The sequence below is a fragment of the Xyrauchen texanus genome, chromosome 1 (genome assembly GCF_025860055.1).
Source record: "Xyrauchen texanus isolate HMW12.3.18 chromosome 1, RBS_HiC_50CHRs, whole genome shotgun sequence".
NCBI lineage: Eukaryota > Metazoa > Chordata > Actinopteri > Cypriniformes > Catostomidae > Xyrauchen > Xyrauchen texanus.
In genome coordinates, this window is record NC_068276.1 from 60,809,246 (window position 1) to 60,834,315 (window position 25,070).

Sequence of the window (25,070 nt, forward strand, 5' to 3'; positions counted from 1 at the left end):
AATGCTTATTAAATTGTAGAGTTGAGGTCACTCAGGTTGTTGTGAGGTCTAAACAGCCATTTGCATTTTGATTGTTGGATGGGGCTCATAGTCGCATATCTCAAAATCCTCTGCACAGAAATCATCGATTTTTTCGACTCTGCGTCGGATCTTGAGTTTGGGGAATGGTCGTGGCTCTCGCTGAAGCTGCAGGTAACAACGTAAAACAAACGTACATATGCAGATTAATGCAGACAGTGGTATAAACAGATGCAACATGTACCGGTACCTGCTCTTTCAAAGGCTCGATGTGATTTACGTAGATGTGGGCGTCACCTAATGTGTGCACAAAATCTCCTGGCTGGAAGAAAAATTCACAAGTTCTAGTTTAGTGCGTCAGTCCATAAAACAAAGGAAAATGTAGATTTCGCACAATACAAAAAATACTTTTAAGATTTACCCATTTCAAATAAAAAAAAAAATGAGTTCATGAATTTGAACTGTTTAACATTATCCCCTTTTCTCCCAATTTGGAATGCCCAATTCCCACTACTTGGTAGGTCCTCGTGGTGGTTACTCGCCTCAATTCAGGAGGCGGAGGACAAGTCCCAGTTGCCTCCGCTTCTGAGACCGTCAATCTGCGCATCTTATCACGTGACTCGTTGTGTATGACACCGCGGAGACTCACAGCATGTGGAGACTCATGCTACTCTCCACGATCCACACACAACTCACCACATGCCCCATTGAGAGCGAGAACTACTAATCACGACCACAAGGAGGTTACCCCATGTGACTCTACTCTCCCTAGCAACCAGGCCAATTTGGTTGCTTAGGAGACCTGGCTGGAGTCACTCAGCACACCCTGGATTTGAACTCGCGACTCCAGGTGTGATGGTCAGCGCCAATACTCGCTGAGCTACCCAGACCCCCCAATAGTGTGTGTTTTCATTTCAAACTATATTATCAGCATAACAATGTGTTCTTTTTGTCTTCCTGTTATTTTGGGTCATTTTTGACCCGTTTAGGAGTTCAAAACAGCGAATTACAAATCTTAATCTTGTTTGTGGTCAAAATGCTTTTAGATTCTCTACAATAATTAATAAATGCATCAGTTACAAAAAACTTCAACCTCAAACTGTTATGCTGATATTATAGTTTTTATTTAAATATTAAAGTGTGCAAAATAAAAGCATTTTAAATAGTAGCATGTATGTAGAAGATGTAGCTTTCTAGTGTGTCCGATTGTGAAATGTGTGTGAAAGAGTGTGTTCACCTTGAGTCCAGTGATGTGGGCAATCATATAGGTCAGGAGGGCGTAGCTGGCGATGTTGAAGGGCACACCCAGACCCATGTCTCCAGAGCGCTGGTATAGCTGGCATGACAGCTCACCCTCCGATACGTAAAACTGGCATAATGCATGGCAGGGTGGCAATGCCATCAGCGGGAGATCTGAGAATAACATTGTTTTTATGAATAATATTCTTCTGTCATTATGCATGCGTCCATGTTTGGATATGTGGTGTTGGTGAAGTGCTGCAAGTGTGATTTAGAGACCTTTCGGGTTCCAGGCACACATGATGATCCTCCGGTCCTCTGGGTTTGACTTGATGGTATCAATCACTTTCTGTAACTGGTCAACACCTTGTCCAGAGTAATCTGTATAGAAAGATTCAATTATAGTTTCAATTCTCTATACAACTGCTAACCTTACATTCAATATTAATACATCCAGGCTATGCATGTATTGTTATATATATATATATATAATATATAAACAGATTTGTGCCTGTAAATGCATATGGATAGTTGACAATTAATATGGGAAAACTTAAATTTTGAAATTTGATTTAGACACCTTTCAATAGTCATGTGGTATGACTAATACATATTTAAAAGTACAGATATTCTATTTAGCCTCTCAATATGGTCATAAAATGGCATGCATAATAATTATAACAATGTAAATAAAAAAGTATTATTTATATCTTACACTGCGAGGCATTGCTGTTATGCGTCATATCAACTGCCCAGATATTAAACTCATGTTACCAGTATGCATGTCTTTGTATTCGGCTCCGAAGTGTCTCCATTGGAAACCATAAACTGGCCCCAGATCTCCTTCTTCCCGATCCGTGAAGCCATTCTTGTCCAGAAATTCCTTGGAGCCGTTGGCGTCCCAGATTCTCACACCCTTCTCGGACAGATCTTTAGCATTCGTTGAACCCTAAAGTCAATAAAACAATGGATTCATGAAAATGATATTAAGAAATTAGCTTGAAAAAAGTGTGGGATGCTTTTGTACCTTAATAAACCACAGCAGCTCCTCCAGTATGCCTTTCCAGAAAACCCTTTTAGTTGTCAGCAATGGAAACTGATCTGTGAGACCAATGATAGTGTTATGAGAATGATTACCAAGTTTAATATAATTCAAAGAGCAGGCACTTTGAGAACATTAGTGTTTGGTAAAGTTAACATCACCAATAAACTTTGAAAAAATCGTAAAGACTCTTGTTGCTGCAATTAGTGGTCGACTGATAAATCAGCCGATATTCTCTATTTTTAAATTACCATTTCGGCCAATAAATTTTTCCATTTGGCCAATTAGTTAACATTAAGATTTTTAATTGTTTTTGCATCATGAAATGTTAACTGGTAAAGACTCTTGTTGCTGCTATTAGTGGTTGACCGATATATCGTCAAGGCCGATAAATCAGCCGATATCTTGCATTTTCAAATTAACGGCATTGGCCTGTAAATATTCCCATTTGGCCAGTTAGTTAACATTAAGATTTTTTCACATTTGTGCCAAGTTTATTGGTAAAGATTTTTGTTACTGTAATTAGTGGTCGACCGATATATCACAGAGGCCAATAAATCAGCCGATATTCTTGGTTGGGGTGGTAGAGCGGGTCGGCCACTCATCGCAGGGTTGGTGGTTCGATTCCCGGCCCACATGACTCCACATGCCGAAGTGTCCTTGGGCAAGACACTGAACCCCAAGTTGCTCCCAATGGCAGACTAGCACCTTACATGGCAGCTCTGCCATCATTGGTGTGTGAATGGGTGAATGGACAGAGTGTAAAGCACTTTGAATACCGTTAAGGTTAAAAAGGCACTATCACCATTTTTCCCCGATTACTCTTTAAAAAAAATTGCATTAGGGCAAGAGTTTTTGATCAAGACTTATACTACTACAATATTATCCAGTCCAGACCGTTTAGTTTTTTTTAAATAAGCATAAAAGTAGTACAGTAAATACTATCAAGATTTATAAATACAATAAAATGGTACTAATAATATAGCAAATATTATTATTTACAGTAGTATAGTATTAATATAGTATTATTATCTGGTGGGGCTGTACTTCATTGTGTTTAAATTGTTACGAAATATAAATAAATAAATAAATAAATAAAGGCTTAATTATTTTAATGGAAAAAAATAGTGAGATTATTGACAGATGTCATCATGAGATTCCCACAAAACAATACACTATTTTTCACTTTTTTGACCAATGGGTTTCCATGTATTTTTATTTTATTTTAATAATATTTATATTTAAGAGATTACATTTAAAAGAGCACTTTCAAGCTGATTATACCGCTATATTTAACTAATATAACTAGAAGAAAATACATTTAGTATAAAAATATCCATGACTTTATGTTTTAGTCGTTTAAACGACTTCCATGCATTACGTAGTATATACCATATATATGTAGTACCATAAGAATGCATCTCACCTCTGAGACTGTACCTCGCCTGTGATCCGAACACCGAGATCACTCCCGTCCCGGTTCGGTCTCCTTTACGAACACCGTTCTGCAGAATATACTCGATCTGATTCAAATAACCGCGCTCGTCACAAAAGAGAGAGAAGCGATTTTTCTCTCCCTCAGCATTTGCTTTGTCATTTTCAGTCTCCGTGTAACGCGCGTTTATAATTTCCACTGCCGTGCCGGGCATTTTATTTCGTCAGATGATACTAAATACAAATATATTTGTAGTAAAATCCAGTGGCGCAAAACAGCGTTCACGGAAACTTCAATCTTCCCGCGAAATTAAATGTGCGCGTCAAAATCATCCAATGAACGCTCTCAAAACTTAGAAACGTCGACGAGGAACCAATGAGCTGACTAGAATGAGAAGTAGGCGGGGCCTGCTCATACACTACTTCCGATGAGACTAAAGTTTGTTGCTTCTTCAGAGGGGCTCAAAAAGCTGAATCCTCCATTGCATTCATTGTAATGACAGTTTTCAGGTTTATGGAGGAATTTTTACACTAAATTGTATAATCGATTATATGTATTACTTCTAAGGATGGGTACCTAACACAACAAACAGAAAACCGCTCCTGCTATCTCTGTGAAATTATTATTTTAAATTCTAGTTGTGCTAATCACAAGCGACTGTGATTGGTCTATCCTGAGCAGCGCTGTGAAAAGTAACAGGTGCTATATTGAGACGCCGTCTGTGTGTTCTGGTTCAACAGCGTTGTTTTTTATTATTATTATTATTTTATTTGTCTACTCCTGAATAATCAAACTTTCATAACCACCTACAATGTATGACATACATACACAATGAAGGGTTCAAATAAATAAAAAAAATATATATTTTTTAAGACCAATCGGTCAATTCGAAGCAGCGTCCGATCCGCTAAAATACGCCCATTACATGATCTTCTGTTTAAATGCTAAATGTTTTTCCACCTGCATTTTAATTTTGCTATGGTTCTCTCCTTCAGACTAGAACGCTTTACTACAGCCTAATATTTGAAATGTTGTTTTCTCACTGTGAGTCACTGGAGATCCGCCGAAGAAAACTATTGTTGTTAAAAAAATTAACATTTTTTTAAAATTAATTTGTAGATTTTACCAAGTATTGAATTTACCAGATATTATTTAGCAGAGACGGGCCACTTCTATTGAAATTAATGGGAGAAATGGGAACGCCCAACCAAGGAGCTCTGAGCGCCCAACGGTCCACGGATGTAGAAAGGAAGTCCCGCCTTACAAGTTAAAAGAGCCAATCACCTTTTAGATACAGACATCGTCTGTCAATCAACTTTTGATTGCGCATGCGCATTAGCTATGCAAGCTGGGAAACTAGTATTTTTTAGCGTGATAAGGCAAAGAAGAAACATTTATGATTCCAGTATTGTCAGATTTTATTGCTGATTTAAACTATGTTTTTTGATTGTAATCTTGACCAACCGTTTTTGAGATTTAGTTCTTTCTCCATTCAAGTAGATGGGAGCTGCCCTGGCATGACTGGAATTAGGCCCCTGAGAGCGTTCCAAAGATGGCCGACAGTGCACTGACATGCTAGAAAGACTTCGGCTGTGTTCGAAATCACTCACTTGTTCGCTCATTCACTATTTTCTATATAGTGGATGTCTGTGAGTGCCCTATATCAGGCAAGGTGTGAACGAAATGAGTGTGTACATTTGGATGGTGATGTGTCGGAGAGAGCAGGAAAGAGCGCTGTCACATATTAACTTTTATCTTACATGTAGGATAATAATAATCATAATAACAACAATAATACTTATAAAATGTTATATGTACAATACATCGTAATAGTGGTTTTGTATGTTGATTTCAAACATCTGGTTCAAAACACTCTTAATTCCCATATCAAACACTTGTAATAGCTCTTGGTTAAACAAGTGAATACTTAGGCCAAAACAATTGTTTTATATTATTGCTGTTTCATGAATTGTTTAGTGTTTTTTCCTATAAGGAATAAGGCTTAATAATAAGAGTATTATGTTCACTATCTTTCACTCACTCGAAGTTGTGTCGATGAAGTGCCACTAGGGGTCACTCTTGGGAGCCAGAGACACCTCTGATCTTTGATAAAAGGCCAATGGGAATTGGCGAGTGGTATTTGCATGCCACTCCCCAGAACATGCGGGTATAAAGGAGCTGGCGTGCAAACCGCTCCGAGTCGAGCGGTTGATGTTCGTTGATTTGAATTCCCACGGCTTCCCATTCACCTCTGCTGTATTCCTGATAGCGCATTATAATGATTCATTTAGCAAAACAAATAATGATGGTGGTGTAGTGGCTAAAGCACAGGGCTGTTAATCAGAAGGTTGCTGGTTCAAACCCCATAGTCACCACCATTGTGTCCTTGAGCAAGGCACTTAACTCCAGGTTGCTCCGGGGGGATTGTCCCTGTAATAATTGCACTGTAAGTCACTTTGGATAAAAGCATCTGCCAAATGCATAAATGTAAATGTAAATGTAGCAACATGCTAACACTTATGAGGTTCCACTGCAGTTAGGATGCTCCCTTAGAAGACAGCTGTCTATGTAGGCAGTAGAGAGCAAGGCAGCTCACTAGCTTTCGATGGAGAGCCAATAAGTATATGAATTTCAAACATTGTATGAACTGTATGACATATATGATCTCAAACACATAGCCTCCCCGCCTCTACCTAAATCATAATTGTAGCCTACCAGAATGTTTTTCTTACATTTAAATTTAAATTTAGTAATGAACATTTATGAATGAAAACAACGCTAGTGCTTCAGTACATTGTCATAGTTATTTTTATTGTTTCTTTCATTTTCCTGTTTGACAACAAGACCTTTTATCTTTCAGTACAACTGCCAGATATTGAATTAAATGACATGAGAATGTCCATCTGAAGTCTTCACATTTGTTTCGAATCATTTATCCACTTTCATTCTTCACCCAAAATCTCCTTCTCTCAGCTGCACAGAACAATATAATGATGTAGCACCTAGAGAGAGAATCCTCTCAAACAGAGAGCGCATGAAACTCAAGTTTCTTACAAAAAGATAACACAATACAACACAGACGGTCTGACAGCGGTTTTGGCATTTGAGTCTTGGATTAACCTAACCTGTGCTGCTTGTTTTCTACAGACCTGTACAAACTACACCAGTTTAGTTGCTCTATTTTGCTTTGTAAACATTGAAGCAACAAAAATAATCATAGTGCAGATCGAAGAGTACAAAATATTTCAGAAAGTTGCTATATTTTCCCCTCTTTGCCTTGAACCCTTACATGTATATTATTATTCAAACCAAAAAGCATTTGCACAAGACTAGTCCTGACAGTCTAAATATATTATTTCTCACACTTAAGATTTAAAAAAATCTTGCTTGTACAACATAAGAACATCTTTGACATCTAGATGAAGATGTCTCGACAAATACTTATGAGATAAACCCTTCAAGATGTTTGACAAAGAGGTTGATTGTTTATGTGGATTAAATAATCTGTGAAACGACATGGGCAAGTGATAAAAATACAGTTTAGACATCTTCTAGTTCTCTTAGAGTCTTAATTGCTAGTATGACATTTTGTTATTGTGTTGAAGAGGCCATTTACTATACTAGCATTTTTACAATTTATATGGAGATGGTAAAATAAGGCTGTATAAATGACTGAATTCCTAATCTGTCCCGCTAATAACATAGATAATTGTTAAACAATAACATAATCCTGCTGAAAAGACCCAACAGACTTCTTTACTAAATTAACCAACCTGGTCTCACATTGCCATACCAACATTTTTGCTAAATGATTTTTACGTGACTCGTTGTACTTATCACGCAACCTAGTTTCATAAAACGTTACTATAACACAATATTTGCAAACACTACGTTTGCAAATATTGCAACTGTGCATTTTATTCACTTTCACGAAAATCATGACTGCAATGGCTAATTATGACTTTATTAATACTTACTTTTCACATTATTAGTCACACTGCCATGTTATGCTATCGAAACACTTTTACTATAACGCATCATTTGAAAGATTGCACATTTTAACGATTGTATTATAGACCCACCTACATTTACACAGTTATTGCACAGTGACTAGCTTCCATGGTAGCTTACCTGCTAGGACTAGACTAAGGACTAAACAGACAGCTGTTCGAGCCCATCCAAACACGGAAGCTGAAACGTGAGATGAAAGTGTCACAGAAATGACACGAAATTACATGTTTATATCAGAAAATGTGCTTTTGATGTCGCATTTGCTTTTTCCACAATATCGGTTAGGGTAAGCGTGTGTGTTTTATTCACCTTTCATTGGCGTTTACGACACTATCGGTTGGGTTTAGATGTTGATTTAGGGTAAGCGTGTGTGTTTTGTTCACCTTTCATTTGTGTTTACGACACCATCGGTTGGGTTTAGATGTTGATTTACGGTAAGCGTGTGTGTTTTATTCACCTTTCATTTGTGTTTATGACACTATCGGTTAGGTTTAGGTGTTGATTTAGGGTAAGCGTGTGTGTTTTGTTCATCTTTCATTTGCGTTTATGACACTATCGGTTAGGTTTAGGTGTTGATTTAGGGTAAGCATGTGTGTTTTGTTCACCTTTCATTTGCCTTTACGACACTATCGGTTGGGTTTAGATGTTGATTTAGGGTAAGCGTGTGTGTTTTGTTCACCTTTCATGTGTGTACATGACACTATCGGTTAGGTTTAGATGTTGATTTAGGGTAAGCGTGTGTGTTTTGTTTATCTTTCATTGGCCTTTATGACACTATCGGTTAGGTTTAGGTGTTGATTTAGGGTAAGCGTGTGTGTTTTGTTCACCTTTCATTTGCGTTCATGACACTATCGATTAGGTTTAGGTGTTAATTTAGGGTAAGCATGTGTGTTTTGTTTATCTTTCATTTGCGTTTACGACACTATCGGTTAGGTTTAGGTGTTGATTTATGGTAAGCGTGTGTGTTTTGTTCACCTTTCATTTGCGTTTATGACACTATCGGCTAGGTTTAGTTGTTGATTTAGGGTAAGCGTGTGTGTTTTATTCACCTTTCATGTGTGTACATGACACTATCGGTTAGGTTTAGATGTTGATTTAGGGTAAGCGTGTGTGTTTTGTTCACCTTTCATTTGCGTTTACAACACTATCGGTTAGGTTTAGATGTTGATTTAGGGTAAGCGTGTGTGTTTTGTTCACCTTTCATTTGCGTTTCCGACACTATCGGTTAGGTTTAGGTGTTGATTTAGGGTAAGCGTGTGTGTTTTGGTCACCTTTCATGTGTGTACATGACACTATCGGTTAGGTTTAGGTGTTGATTTAGGGTAAGCATGTGTGTTTTGTTCACCTTTCATGTGTGTACATAACACTATCGGTTAGGTTTAGATGTTGATTTAGGGTAAGCGTGTGTGTTTTATTCACCTTTCATGTGTGTACATGACACTATCGGTTGGGTTTAAATGTTGATTTAGGGTAAGCATGTGTGTTTTGTTCACCTTTCATTTTGCGTTTACTGACACTATCAGTTAGGTGTAGTTGTTGACTTAGGAGTAAGCGTGTGTGTTTTATGCACCTTTCATTTGCGTTCACGACACTACCGGTTAGGTGTAGTTGTTGATTTAGGGTAAGCGTGTGTGTTTTATGGACCTTTCATTTGCGTTTACGACACTGTCGGTTAGGTTTAGATGTTGATTTAGGGTAAGCATGTGTGTTTTGTTCACCTTTCATGTGTGTACATGACACTATCGGTTAGGTTTAGGTGTTGATTTAGGGTAAGCATGTGTGTTTTGTTCACCTTTCATTTGCATTTATGACACTATCGGTTAGGTTTAGATGTTGATTTAGGGTAAGCATGTGTGTTTTGTTCACCTTTCATTTGCGATAACGACACTATCGGTTAGGTTTAGGTGTTGATTTAGGGTAAGCATGTGTGTTTTGTTCACCTTTCATTTGTGTTTATGACACTATCGGTTAGGTTTAGATGTTGATTTAGGGTAAGCATGTGTGTTTTGTTCACCTTTCATTTGCGATAACGACACTATCGGTTAGGTTTAGGTGTTGATTTAGGGTAAGCGTGTGTGTTTTGTTCACCTTTCATTTGCGTTTACGACACTATCGGTTGGGTTTAGATGTTGATTTAGGGTAAGCGTGTGTGTTTTATTCACCTTTCATTTGTGTTTATGACACTATCGGTTAGGTTTAGGTGTTGATTTAGGGTAAGCGTGTGTGTTTTGTTCATCTTTCATTTGCGTTTATGACACTATCGGTTAGGTTTAGGTGTTGATTTAGGGTAAGCATGTGTGTTTTGTTCACCTTTCATTTGCCTTTACGACACTATCGGTTGGGTTTAGATGTTGATTTAGGGTAAGCGTGTGTGTTTTGTTTATCTTTCATTTGCGTTTATGACACTATCGGTTAGGTTTAGGTGTTGATTTAGGGTAAGCGTGTGTGTTTTGTTCACCTTTCATTTGCGTTCATGACACTATCGATTAGGTTTAGGTGTTAATTTAGGGTAAGCATGTGTGTTTTGTTCACCTTTCATTTGCCTTTACGACACTATCGGTTGGGTTTAGATGTTGATTTAGGGTAAGCGTGTGTTTTGTTCACCTTTCATGTGTGTACATGACACTATCGGTTAGGTTTAGGTGTTGATTTATGGTAAGCGTGTGTGTTTTATTCACCTTTCATTTGCGTTTATGACACTATCGGCTAGGTTTAGTTGTTGATTTAGGGTAAGCGTGTGTGTTTTATTCACCTTTCATGTGTGTACATGACACTATCGGTTAGGTTTAGATGTTGATTTAGGGTAAGCGTGTGTGTTTTGTTCACCTTTCATTTGCGTTTACAACACTATCGGTTAGGTTTAGATGTTGATTTAGGGTAAGCGTGTGTGTTTTGTTCACCTTTCATTTGCGTTTACGACACTATCGGTTAGGTTTAGGTGTTGATTTAGGGTAAGCGTGTGTGTTTTGGTCACCTTTCATGTGTGTACATGACACTATCGGTTAGGTTTAGGTGTTGATTTAGGGTAAGCATGTGTGTTTTGTTCACCTTTCATGTGTGTACATAACACTATCGGTTAGGTTTAGGTGTTGATTTAGGGTAAGCGTGTGTGTTTTATTCACCTTTCATGTGTGTACATGACACTATCGGTTGGGTTTAAATGTTGATTTAGGGTAAGCATGTGTGTTTTGTTCACCTTTCATTTGCGTTTACGACACTATCAGTTAGGTGTAGTTGTTGACTTAGGGTAAGCGTGTGTGTTTTATGCACCTTTCATTTGCGTTTACGACACTACCGGTTAGGTGTAGTTGTTGATTTAGGGTAAGCGTGTGTGTTTTATGGACCTTTCATTTGCGTTTACGACACTGTCGGTTAGGTTTAGATGTTGATTTAGGGTAAGCATGTGTGTTTTGTTCACCTTTCATGTGTGTACATGACACTATCGGTTAGGTTTAGGTGTTGATTTAGGGTAAGCATGTGTGTTTTGTTCACCTTTCATTTGCGTTTATGACACTATCGGTTAGGTTTAGATGTTGATTTAGGGTAAGCGTGTGTGTTTTGTTCACCTTTCATTTGCGTTTACGACACTATCAGTTAGGTTTAGGTGTTGATTTAGGGTAAGCGTGTGTGTTTTGTTCACCTTTCATTTGCCTTTACGACACTATCGGTTGGGTTTAGATGTTGATTTAGGGTAAGCGTGTGTTTTGTTCACCTTTCATGTGTGTACATGACACTATCGGTTAGGTTTAGGTGTTGATTTAGAGTAAGCATGTGTGTTTTGTTCACCTTTCATTTGCGTTCATGACACTATCGGTTAGGTTTAGGTGTTGATTTAGGGTAAGCATGTGTGTTTTGTTTATCTTTCATTTGCGTTTACGACACTATCGGTTAGGTTTAGGTGTTGATTTATGGTAAGCGTGTGTGTTTTGTTCACCTTTCATGTGTGTACATGACACTATCGGTTAGGTTTAGGTGTTGATTTAGAGTAAGCGTGTTTTGTTTATCTTTCATTTGCGTTCTACGACACTCTCGGTTAGGTTTAGGTGTTGATTTATGAGTAGCGTGTGTGTTTTGTTCACCTTTCATGTGTACATGACACTATCAGGTTGAGTTTAGGTGTTGATTTAGGGTAAGCGTGTGTGTTTTGTTCACCTTTCATGTGTGTACATGACACTATCGGTTAGGTTTAGGTGTTGATTTAGAGTAAGCATGTGTGTTTTGTTCACCTTTCATTTGCGTTCATGACACTATCGGTTAGGTTTAGGTGTTGATTTAGGGTAAGCATGTGTGTTTTGTTCACCTTTCATTTGCATTTATGACACTATCGGTTAGGTTTAGGTGTTGATTTAGGGTAAGCGTGTGTGTTTTGGTCACCTTTCATGTGTGTACATTACACTATCGGTTAGGTTTAGGTGTTGATTTAGGGTAAGCATGTGTGTTTTGTTCACCTTTCATTTGCATTTATGACGCTATCCGTTAGGTTTAGTTGTTGATTTAAGGTAAGCGTGTGTGTTTTGTTCACCTTTCATTTGCGATAACGACACTATCGGTTAGGTTTAGATGTTGATTTAGGGTAAGCATGTGTGTTTTGTTCACCTTTCATTTGCGTTTACGACACTATCGGTTAGGTTTAGATGTTGATTTAGGGTAAGCGTGTGTGTTTTGTTCACCTTTCATTTGCGTTTACGACACTATCGGTTAGGTTTAGTTGTTGATTTAGGGTAAGCGTGTGTGTTTTGGTCACCTTTCATTTGCGTTCATGACACTATCGGTTAGGTTTAGGTGTTGATTTAGGGTAAGCGTGTGTGTTTTGTTTATCTTTCATTGGCCTTTATGACACTATCGGTTAGGTTTAGATGTTGATTTAGGTTAAGCGTGTGTGTTTTGTTCACCTTTCATTTGCGTTTACGACACTATCCGTTAGGTTTAGTTGTTGATTTAGGGTAAGCATTTGTGTTTTGTTTATCTTTCATTGGCCTTTATGACACTATCCGTTAGGTTTAGTTGTTGATTTAGGGTAAGCGTGTGTGTTTTGTTTATCTTTCATTTGCGTTTCCGACACTATCCGTTAGGTTTAGGTGTTGATTTAGGGTAAGCGTGTGTGTTTTGTTTATCTTTCATTTGCGTTTACGACACTATCGGTTAGGTTTAGATGTTGATTTAGGGTAAGCGTGTGTGTTTTGTTCACCTTTCATTTGCGTTTATGACACTATCGGTTAGGTTTAGGTGTTGATTAAGGGTAAGCATGTCTGTTTTGTTTACATCTTGTCTACATTTGCTTTTTTTAACACTATTGCTTAAATTTAGGTTAAAGTTGTAGGTTAGGGAGGTATATTTTACACATCAAAACCTCCATCAAATATTCTTCTTAAAAACCTTGTCTGATTCGGACACCATTTCACTTGCTTTTGGCACCCCAGCTGGACATTTCACTTGGAAACTGCAGCCACACGTGCAATGAAGCACATAATATCGATATGCAAAATGTTGCTACGTTCATTAGATCAGGCTGATATCGTGGCAGTTTCTTGGTGAAATGAACACTAGAGGGTGCTATAACAACAATGCTTTTATTGACTTTCACACAAATCACGAGTAAAACGGCATATTATCAGTACATGAACACTTACGTTTCGCCCTGTTCCTCACACAATTCTATCTAATGACTTCTGAGCACTTATAGCGGTGATACATGTTAACTGTTGCATTACATATTCAACAACATTTACAAATTGCAACTGACAGAGCTTTGCACTTGTGATGCAAAGGATTGGGGACGAATCTCGAAGAGCACGTGAGATGACACGTGTCAAAGAAGCACCTCAAATTGACGTGGTTGCTTCAGCATTTTAGTTTTTCGTATCATATTAGCGCTTATGACACGGTTTAGGGTAAGCAGGTCAGTTTTGTTGATTTAAAACTTGATTTAGTTTTTACTTAAAAAACATCATCTGTTTGGGAGAACATTTAACTCACTTTTAGCACCACACAGTGGACATTTGACCTCGGAACTGCTGCGATACACATAAGGAGCCACGTAACATCATTATTTTTGTTTATTAAAAATGTAGCCACAGACACATCATTTTCATTAGATCAGGCATAAGTTAACCAGACTTCCTTAGTCAATAAACATGACCAGGAAGGTCAACCAATGTTGCTGGTCTGCCAGCTCCAGATGAGAACTAATTAGCAAAAAACAGGCTCAGCCAGGACGCTGGTCAAAATTGGCCTTTTCATCAGGGAAGTGAAAGGTTGAACCACAAATTAGTCCAGATCAGGTGAGGCTGAATCCAAAGTGTAGTTGATGATTGATGATAATGTTTAATCCAGTCCAAGGGTGGGGTTTAATTCAACCTAGGGATGAGGTTTAGTTTAACAGAATATTTTATCCGAAAGGTCTTGTTCAAAACACAGATGAGGTGTCTCCATTGAGTGTGACAATTTTGGGGAACGCAGATCTGCAATGACCTATGAAGATGGGGTGTCCTTGTACTTTGCTTGAAATCCTTTGATTTTGTTAGTGATTCCATTGAGAAATTAAAAAACAGCTGGAGGGATGTTGAAGCTTTGCAGAATTGATTGATAGTTTGAGTTTTTCCCAGCTCTGGAAACACTGTGCATTCATCCATAATATCTGATTGTAGATTCTTATTTTGATCGTGGACTGAATACTTTGTTATCAGGGGTTTGGGGATGGTGACCGTCTACTCTTCTTTCTCCATAATGATTTCTCCATGAAGAACCCTTCTCCTCTGACGGAGCATGTGGAAGTACAGCTGAGGAAACACTGAAAGAGAAACACAGGAAATGAATGATGAACAGGACGACAATGAGAGGTACAGGAAAAGAACACGATCTAATTTAGAAGTATTAAAGACGTCTTAATATCCCTTTAGATGGTTCAGATTTAAATCAATCTGGTTCAGAAAATCTTCACTTCTTAAGGGCCCACATGGTTGAGAAATGGGGCCCCTTAATTGTGATTCCATCACATCAGTTAGTGCAATACCTATAACTAGTTTTTGGATTTCAGAAATGTACTTTTGCAAAGTTCTGGAATGCATCACTAGGGGTCCAAACACCAAAGAGGCCATTCGTGGAGATCTCAAACTTGAAAGTCCAGATCGGTGGATTGTTGCAGTGATGGTCGTCCTTCTGCAAGTCTCTCTCATCTACACACATGATCTCAAAGCTCAACCAGTGTGACCATCGGTCACCTCTCTTACCAAGGCCCTTCTCGCCCGATTGCTCAGTTTGGTCAGTCGGCCAGCTCTAGGAAGAGTCCTGGTTGTTCCAACCTTCTTCCACTGTGCTCTTGGGTACCTTCAGTACAGCCAAAATGTTTTTGTAGCCTTCCCCAGATCTGTGCCTCAACACAATCCTGTCTCTGAGCTCTGCAGGCAGTTCCTTTGACCTCATGGATTGGTGTTTGCTCTGATATGCATTTTCAGCTGTGAGACCTTAAATAGACAGGTGTGTGCCTTTCCCAATCACGTCCAGTCAATTGAATTTGCCACAGGTGGACTCAAATCAAAGTGTAGAAACATCTCAAAGATGATCCAGAGAAATGGGTTATCAAAAAAAGAAATCTGAAAAGTTATCAAAAACCTTTTGCTTTGCCATTATGGGGTATGGAGTGTAGATTGATGTGAAAAGATTATAATTTAAAGCATTTTAACATATGGCTGCAACCTAACAAAATGTGAAAACAATGAAGAGGTCTGAAAACTTTCTGAACGCACTGTGTTTAAATAAAAATGTCCTTTTGATTAGTGACCTAGAAATGGTGCACAATCTGAAATACAGTATTTCTAGATTTAAATCTTACAGTATTTTTAATCCCTGATTTTTCATGTTGTCTCAAGACTTGTGAATCCAACTGTAAAGATGATACGACCACTTTTAACTGCTACCATAATAGAATAATTCTCTTGTTTTCATATTGGATGTCAAGTCATACGATGTCACCGTGCATGCAAACATTTCATTGTCAAGTCAGTGCTTACATGGGATGTAGGACAGCATGACGATGATCAGGAAGTAGTAAGAGTCAAAGGAGACGTTGTATGTGTTCGGGAGCCTCAGAGAGTACATGCCCGATCGGCGAACATACGGTAAGGCGGCATATATGGTCAGCAGTTCACCAACCACTCCCAATGGGTACATGACAATAAACATGTTATATCTGAGGAATGGAAAGTGAAAAGAGACAGCAAGAAAGAAAGGAGACTTGGTCAATTTAATGTGAGACATAATTGTTCAAACAGTCCAAATCTCTCAAATGACATGTGAATCATTCTGTAGCATTATGCTTTCCTGCACAACATTCAGTGACGGTACACAGAGTTACTGAACTGTTACTTCACATCAAAATCCCACGGTTATTAAATATAATCAGGTTAAAGAGGTTAAGGTGTGAGTTCCTTTAAATAGATGCTCCTGGACTCGACCAGAGAGATTATAATATGAGACTGGCCATGAGCCTGGGTAGCTCAGCGAGTAAAGATGCTGGCTACCACCCCTGGAGTCGCGAGTTCGAATCCAGGGCATGCTGAGTGACTCCGGCCAGGTCTCTAAGCAACCAAATTGGCCCGGTTGCTAGGAAGGGTAGAGTCACATGGGGTAATCACCTCGTGGTCACTATAATGTGGTTCTCGCTATCGGTGGGGCACGTGGCGAGTTGTAATGGATGCCGTGGAGAATAGCCTGAAGCCTCCACACGCACTAGGTCTCCACGGTAACGCGCTCAACAAGCCACGTGAGAAGATGCGCAGATTGACGGTCTCAGACGCGGAGGCAACTGAGATTCGTCCTCCACCACCCGGATTGAGATGAGTCACTACGCCACCACGAGGACTTGGAGCGCATTGAGAATTGGGCATTCCAAATGGGGGAAAAAAGATGAGACTGGCCATTTGTATCCATACGAAGATAAACTGTAACGCTAAATATGGCACTTGTAGAAATAGAATAATAGTATTCACGATACCATTTGTTGTCAGATTTTATTGCTGATTTTATATATTTTGTTTGATCATAATCTTGACAAACCATTTTGGATTTTCTTTTCCCATTCATGTAGCTAGGATACTTATATCCACAGAAAATAGCTTCCCAGAGATGTTACCAAGATGGCTGCCAATTGTCCTGACTTGCCTTAAAGAGACTTTGATTCAAACAACACTCATTGTGCCTGATTTCCAGAGATAGGTCTTAGATAGCAATAGTCATTGATTCTGACACTGAAACGATGTTGATTTTGCTAATTGATTCAATGTAGGAAAGCCAACCTTGAAAAACATGTTCCATCACAATATATAGATCTAAAATGTATGGGGCGCTCTTACGCAGCTGAGCACTCTCCATTTACATCAAGTGTATATGTAGAGCGCATAGCCCTTCCTCAATTTTCCATAGAATATCTCGGACACCGAGTTGTCTAAAAGCTCGATCTAGATGTCATTAAAAAGCTGAGATCCTCATCTTTACTATGGTGTATGACATTTCTTCATCAATAGTTGAGATCATACAGTCACTGAGCACTTTATAAGGAACCTGCACATATTCATGTGATTAACTAATCAGCCAATCGTGTGGAAGCAGTGCAGTGCATAAAATCATGCAGATACAGGTCAGGAGCTTCAGATGATGTTCACATCAACCATCAGAATGGAGAAATAATGTGATCTCAGTGATTTGGACTGTGGCATGATTGTTGGTACCAGATGGGCTGGTTTGAGCATTTCTGGGATTTTCATACACAACAGTCTCTAGAATTTACTCCGAATGGTGCCAAAGAGAAAAAACATCCCGTGAGCAACAGTTCTGTGGACGGAAACACCTTGTTGATGGGAGAGGTCAACAGAGAATGGCCAGACTGGTTTGTATTGACAAAGTCTACGGTAACTCAGATAACCACTCTGAATGCACAACATTTACATTTACATTTATGCATTTGGCAGACGCTTTTATCCAAAGTGACTTACAGTGCACTTATTACAGGGACAATCCACCTGGAGCAACCTGGAGTTAAGTGCCTTGCTCAAGGACACAATGGTGGTGGCTGTGGGGATCAAACCAGCAACCTTCTGATTACCAGATTACCAGTTATGTGCTTTAGACCACTACACCACCACCACTCCATAACATGTCGAACCCACAACACGTCGAACCTTGAGGCGGATGGGTTACAACAGTAGAAGACCACGTTGGGTACCACTTGTCAGCCAAGAACAGAAAGCAGAGTCTGCAGTGGGACTGCCATCTGTGTACCTCAGCAGAAATGGAAATGATGTTTTTCCAGTCTTTAGCTGTCCAGTTCTGGTGAGCCTGTGCCACTACAGCCTCAGCTTTCTGTTCTTTTACATTTATGGATTGGCCCTATTCACTTCCATTAAGAGTGACTCACTGTAACCCTGAAGTCAATTTTTTGGTTTTTGTTTTGTTGTGGTAATCAACATTATTCCTCAAATATATGGTATAATTATAGCACTAACCAAATGTCTAAAATGTGAGAAATGTTCTGTCACATAAATCACTGCATTGGAAAGCAACAGACACCAAACAGCCAATCACAAATCAAACAGGGATAATCTGCAATTCCACCACAGGCCATTACTGGAGTACATGAGTGTTTAAAGACACTGCAGAGTGTTGGTCATATAAGAACCGACAATCGTTAAAAACCTATTAGTGTTATTGTGTTTGTGGTCAATGCGAGTACTGGGCATGCTCAAATAAATCAACCCATGCCGATGCTACAGGGAAATAAAGTGTGGTGGCATGCCACGTGCACCTGGCCCATTTGATGAAGTATGGCAGATGTTTGAGAAGGTTGAAGGTGTAGTAAGAGTAGCGTGTGATCTCGGTGACTGTCCACACCACCACGAACAAAATCACGCTCTGCTCGTTCTGAATCTTAGCAAACATTTCACAGGAAAGACAAAAGAGGCAGAGAGGGAAATGTAAAAGACCAAATTTGGAGCGTTTACAATCAGATTTTAGACAGATGAATAGAGGACAGTTACAATGGCGCGCAATAATGAACGCACACTTTTTCAATGGCTATTGCTTTTTTGGGCTTTTGTTTTCAATGGTAAAGAATTCGAAGCTATGAACCAAACCAACCGAAGAAATGAATCTACTCATCCCATGAAGCATCGTCAATGATGTAATTCAATTATAAAGGACATACAATATAAAAAGTACATTTTTGTATAATTATTGCTAAATATTCAGATATCTGAGCAAAGAGTGTTTCTTCAACTTCTGACAATTTCATGCCCCAAGGATTGATTTTATAAACAAACCGATTGTTATCTATTTTTCATTATATGTAGGTCTTGTTAAAAGTTAATAAGGCCTTTATCATTCATTTTATCACTTTTCAAACACCTCTAATGCATAGATTGTACTGCTTTTTCCCCAGATCCATGTTTTAAACTATTACAGTCTATACAAAGACTGAAATAAACATAAACAGTTTCAATAGTTATTGTGTTAAAATGATTTCTATCCATTTTTCAGAAGGTAGTTTTTTCAAAAGATTTTGTACTTGTTACAAAAAAAGTCAACAAAAGTGTCAGTGAATGTTTGAGATGAGATATGAGACAAATGGTGTTTTAATAAAAATAATAATAAAATTAGGGCTGTCAATTGATTAAAATTTTTAATAGAATTAATTACATGGTGTCCCGATTAATTAATCGCATTTAATCGCATTTACAAATATTTGCTGAGAAAGCCCCTCATATAACAATAATTCACTATATAATGATTATACATATTTATATCAATATATAATTATACATAGATATCTTTAAATATTAAAAAATTATATATATATATATATATATATATATATATATATATATATATATTCAGATAATTAAAATGCATTACATTCTTGTAGCAGGAGAGTTCATCATTGATAATACAAAAAGCAGCTTTAGAATTCAATGTATTGTTTACTACCATATTATTGATCATAAGTCAATCATTGACACACAGTTCACAGCAATCATTACACAAGTGAATTTATCAATCAGTTGGAGATTTATTATGAGGGCTTGTTTAAGGACCGGTCAATCTACACCTGCGTCGCTTCGGGTGTGTTGCATCATAAACATACAATGTTTAGGTCAATGTGTCAAGTTAAATATAGTTTAATACTCGATCTTTAAACACATCTTGTGAGCTGAAAAAATGAGCTGAAAAAAGAAAGTCACACACATCTGGGATGGCATGAGGGTGAATAAATGATGAGAAAATTTTTATTTTTGGGTGTACTGTCACTTTAATAGTGGCCAAATTAAAAGCACACTACAGTCATCACGATATTCACAATATTGCTCAATTTTATATCACCAGTAAAATAATTGCGATAATTCCGTGAAAGTACTATTATAGTATTATATATAGTATATATAGTATTATATCGCCAAGCCCTAAAAATATTTGAGAATTGGTCTCTAATCGTGTGCACTGACCTGTCTGATGCTGTGTGTAATGAACCAAACCATGAATATCCGAGAGGATACTTGGACCCCGGTCACAATTACAGATGTCCGCACGATACCTTTAACACACCACAACAATGACACCTGAAAATATCTTTATATACACCTGGAATGACATACTTCAGGACTTCAAAACTAATATACAAAATACTTTAAATAACATTTTAAGGAGTACATACCAATTGCACAGTGTCCAACCTGAAATGTGAAAGAAAAAGTAACAAGTCGGGACACATTGATCAATTCTTTCATTTTAGACAATACATTTAGACCAATCCACCTCCAGCAAACAGTGTAGTGGAACGAAAAAACACACTGTACTTCTGGAGTGAAAGATGAGACAATGACAGTTTAAGGCAGATCTTCTTACCTCCAGTAGCGCAAGTGTTTGGAAAAACTTTAGTATCCTTGCTATACTTCTGTACAGGCCTTTATGAGTTCCTTTCTGAAGGTAAAACCGGATCATGGCAACCGCCAGTACCAGCCATCTGCAGAGTGAGAGGTCACATCCAATGACTGTATCCAACACATTTCATTTAATGCAATAAAATCATTAGAAATTATATTTTTATTCAGATAAAAAAAAAAAATAATTTAAGGGCACATTGATTAATCTTGAGCAAAATAATAATAATAATAATGTATTATTTCAATTGCATTTGAAACAGGCCTCGCTGCATTTTTTTGTTTTTTGCATGATAATTCTAGTGTTTTAAAATGCCAAAATATAATAATAATAATAATAATCAACGAAACATACTTTGTTATGTTTCTAAATGATTAAAATTAAGATGAAAGTATTTGGATACTTTGTTTGTTAAACATTAGTGGAACGTGTTGTTCAGGGAACCCACTGAAAACAAATGTGTGTCGGATTTACCTAAAATAATAATGTAGCATTTTTGCGTCACTCTTCTTCAGTAAATTCAATTTATGGTCATTTTATGTCAGCATAACTAGAAAACCTTTGTTAGATATACACAATTGTATTCATTCAGCTTTACTTAAAAAGGCATGTCACAGGAAAATCATTTAACAACTAATAGCATGTTGTTTCTACTTAATTTAATTCAGTAGGTCAGTCATTAAACTCGATCCCCAAAGAAGGTAAAGCTGCACTAATGACATGGATTGAACAGAATCCAACTTCACCAATGGCAGCAATAATCACGCTAACGATGACTATTCAGAAAACAACTAACAACAGTAAAACAACATCAATAATACAAAAAATCGCTAAAAATCGCTATGAATTTTTAATAACAACTTAAATGCCCACCAAACAATCCTGCCCCACAACCTCCATTTTATACTTTGAGTTAGTAGTACTTAAAATCTTAATTTTATGGCTTTTAAAGCCAAAGAAGTTTCAGGAACTCACAATTATTAATTTTCTTTATGTATCGCTCATGTGTTGTACACATTAATGCATATTAAGTAAAGCTAATTCACACTCTCACGGCGAAATCGTCAGGATTCGAACGACTTTTCTAAATTTGGCTAATTCACACTATCAAGTGAAATCGTCCAGGATTCGAACAACTTTTCTAAATTTGGCTAATTCACACCATCAAGGTGAAATCGTCAGGATTCGAACGACTTTTCTAAATTTGGCTAATTCACACTATCAAGTGAAATCTCCAGGATTCGAACAACTTTTCTAAATTTGGCTAATTCACACTATCAAGGTGAAATCGTCAGGATTCGAACGACTTTTCTAAATTTGGCTAATTCACACTATCAAGGTGAAATCGTCAGGATTCGATACGACTTTTCTAAATTTGGCTAATTCACACTCTCACGGCAAAATCGTCAGGATTCGAACGACTTTTCTAAATTTGGCTAATTCACACTATCAAGTGAAATCTCCAGGATTCGAACAACTTTTCTAAATTTGGCTAATTCACACTCTCGCGGTGAAATCGTCAGGATTCGAACGACTTTTCTAAATTTGTCTAATTCACACTATCAAGGCGAAATCGTCAGGATTCGAACGACTTTTCTAAATTTGTCTAATTCACACTATCAAGGTGAAATCGCCAGGATTCGAACGACTTTTCTAAATTCGTCTAATTCACACTATCAAGGTGAAATCGCCAGGATTCGAACGACTTTTCTAAATTCGGCTAATTCACACACTCAAGGTGAAATCGTCAGGATTCGAACGACTTTTCTAAATTCGTCTAATTCACACCATCAAGGTGAAATCGTCAGGATTCGAACGACTTTTCTAAATTTGTCTAATTCACACCATCAAGGTGAAATCGTCAGGATTCGAACGACTTTTCTAAATTCGGCTAATTCACACCATCAAGGTGAAATCGTCAGGATTCGAACGACTTTTCTAAATTTGGCTAATTCACACCATCAAGGTGAAATCGTCAGGATTCGAACGACTTTTCTAAATTTGGCTAATTCACACCATCAAGGTGAAATCGTCAGGATTCGAACGACTTTTCTAAATTCGGCTAATTCACACTATCAAGGTGAAATCGTCAGGATTCGAAGGACTTTTCTAAATTTGGCTAATTCACACCATCAAGGTGAAATCGTCAGGATTCGAACGACTTTTCTAAATTTGGCTAATTCCCCTCTCACGGCGAAATCGTCAGGATTCGAACGACTTTTCTAGATTTGGCTAATTCACACTATCAAGGTGAAATCGCCAGGATTCGAACGACTTTTCTAAATTTGGCTAATTCACACTATCAAGGCGAAATTGTTAGGATTCGAACGACTTTTCTAAATTTGGCTAATTCACACTATCAAGGCGAAATCGTCAGGATTCGAACGACTTTTCTAAATTTGGCTAATTCACACTATCAAGGCGAAATCGTCAGGATTCGAATGACTTTTCTAAATTTGGCTAATTCACACTATCAAGGCTAAGTCATCAGGATTCGTGCGACTGCACTCGTTTGAATTCCTACGACATCGCTGGACATATTTCCATCTAATACACGACAATTATTTGCTTCTGTCACATACAACATCTTCCTGTCATGTTTACACACTCTACTGATTGATTAAGTTTGGATAAGGGGTTTGGGTAAGGGCATAATATTAATAAGTATGTCTTTGTGCGCGGAACACACGCTTACTTCCACATTAGACATCCGGAAATTTGCACGTGAAGAAGTTGTACGAACAACATTGTGTGAGACCATACGAAATAGCAAACTCATAAATTATGTATGACTTTTCATGAGATCGGGTTGGACTAGCTGTATTTTATGATCCTATTCATATAGTTTAAGTGTCCACATAATTTCTCAAGCTTAAACTGAAGATTTACAACTAGCTTTAATCATGGCTTTTAGATATTTTAGAGAAAAGGAAACCAATATGTCTAACTTAAATGGCTGATAACTGTAACATACAAAATTGTTATTTCTTCATACCCAGTATTTCCGTCTTAAGTTATGATGCTTTTGGATATAAACGTAAAAGCTTTTTTCACTCAAAATCATAGCCCACTTTTAAGAGTAATATTTAATAAAATGAAAACATGCAAACCAAATTTTGTTAAACATTACACAATACTACTATATGATGGAATTTCATTAAATTTAAACGCATTAATCTACTTTTTATTTAATGTAATCTCTAGGTTGTTGTCAAAGGTGAACATGAATAACATGCAAACACTGTCACAGGTTGTTACAACACAAGATTTGATCAAGTCACAACATAAAAAAAACATATGACTTTTTTAAAACATGTAATGAGCTTGCAACTACAGCATCTGCATTTCATTCAAACTGTAAAGTAGCCTATATGATACTAATAAAAAGATAGCATTTTAGGGGAAAAAAACCCCCTGATTTCCACTAAACTACCAAAAATGAACGATTCACTTCTCCTGTCCTTGATTCTCACTCATTTAGAGTGCATAGTTGCTAGTGAACTAATCAAAGGGCTCACAAATATAATATTCATAGTCATGCATTTCATTTCCCCTTGTTTAATTCTGCTTATCGTGCATTTCGCCATGCTGTGTCAGGGGCCGTTCACAGCGAACACGTACTTGCCCTGAAAAAGCTACATGCAGCGCCGCGAATAGAGCAGAAGTCAGGTGTCTCGAGACGCGTTTACACTTTTAACTTGACACGGCGCGAGCCACTGAACAATAGCGACAAGCGGCTGCGTCGCACCGCTCAAAGACGTCCGTCTAGCGCATGTTTACTTGCAAAAACAACTGAAAAAACAGCACGGACGCAATACGTGTTTCGTGTGAACGCCCCCTGAGAGTTCCAGCGTCAGCGCGCGTCTAAACATATCACTGGGACAGACGCTCGATGACGCGCTCACGCCGCACACTCGACCGTATTTGGAAAGACTGAACACGCTTCGGCCACTGCGAGGAAAATCCCCGTTATATTGTTACAACCGACCGCAATAAAACAAAAATAGCGATCAACAACGCGCACTCCGAAAGTTGAACGCAACATATTCTCCTGGCGTTTATAAAAGCATTCCGATAAGTAAATGTTAGTTGAGTGATTTACAATGGATAGAAACTATAAACAGAAACACACGACTGCATACAGCAGGCACAGTGAATTAAAGCGGTTTCACGCAAAAGCTCACGCGCAAGTACCCGGCCGTCATGGCGATGTTGTAGATTGTGAGCCATGCTGTGGCGATGGCGCCTTTCGTCCGCTTCTTGTTGTTGGTTTCTTTCTCCTCCACGGTTCCGTCCTCCTCGCCAGACGCCATGGTACCGGGGACAGACTGCGAAAGTCACACAAACGGTGCACGAGCACAGCTGTCGGCGGGGGCTGGTCATCCTTCCACGGGACCC

At 38.1% G+C, this 25,070-nt stretch overlaps 2 protein-coding genes and 1 long non-coding RNA gene across 8 annotated transcripts; 1 reads left to right on the forward strand and 2 right to left on the reverse strand.

Moving 5' to 3' along the window:
- Window positions 1-35: 35 nt before the first annotated feature.
- Window positions 36-4,025, reverse strand: LOC127650061 (thymidylate synthase-like). Its single transcript, XM_052135254.1, has 7 exons — window positions 3,726-4,025; window positions 2,285-2,358; window positions 2,032-2,206; window positions 1,537-1,638; window positions 1,256-1,431; window positions 269-340; window positions 36-186 (listed from the first exon to the last, which is right to left on the reverse strand). Exons 1-7 carry the CDS (start codon window positions 3,946-3,948, stop codon window positions 49-51), a joined length of 960 nt encoding a protein of 319 aa, XP_051991214.1. The 5' UTR covers window positions 3,949-4,025; the 3' UTR covers window positions 36-48.
- Window positions 4,026-8,339: 4,314 nt separating this feature from the next.
- Window positions 8,340-13,632, forward strand: LOC127644739 (uncharacterized). 5 transcript variants are annotated; one of them, XR_007970705.1, is made up of 6 exons: window positions 8,340-8,456; window positions 9,422-9,643; window positions 9,718-10,309; window positions 10,456-11,563; window positions 11,930-12,373; window positions 12,818-13,632. It is a non-coding gene; the product is annotated as an uncharacterized LOC127644739 (long non-coding RNA). The 5 variants fall into 5 exon arrangements; XR_007970702.1 differs by having other exon boundaries at window positions 9,422-10,309; XR_007970704.1 differs by having other exon boundaries at window positions 9,570-10,309.
- Window positions 13,633-13,783: 151 nt separating this feature from the next.
- Window positions 13,784-25,070, reverse strand: LOC127644725 (very-long-chain (3R)-3-hydroxyacyl-CoA dehydratase 1-like). 2 transcript variants are annotated; one of them, XM_052128071.1, is made up of 7 exons: window positions 24,867-25,070; window positions 20,637-20,754; window positions 20,446-20,464; window positions 20,237-20,325; window positions 18,544-18,659; window positions 15,755-15,933; window positions 13,784-14,535 (listed from the first exon to the last, which is right to left on the reverse strand). In XM_052128071.1, exons 1-7 carry the CDS (start codon window positions 24,983-24,985, stop codon window positions 14,453-14,455), a joined length of 723 nt encoding a protein of 240 aa, XP_051984031.1. In that variant the 5' UTR covers window positions 24,986-25,070; the 3' UTR covers window positions 13,784-14,452. The 2 variants fall into 2 exon arrangements, with proteins under 2 accessions (XP_051984031.1, XP_051984022.1); XM_052128062.1 differs by having other exon boundaries at window positions 18,544-18,665; window positions 24,867-25,068.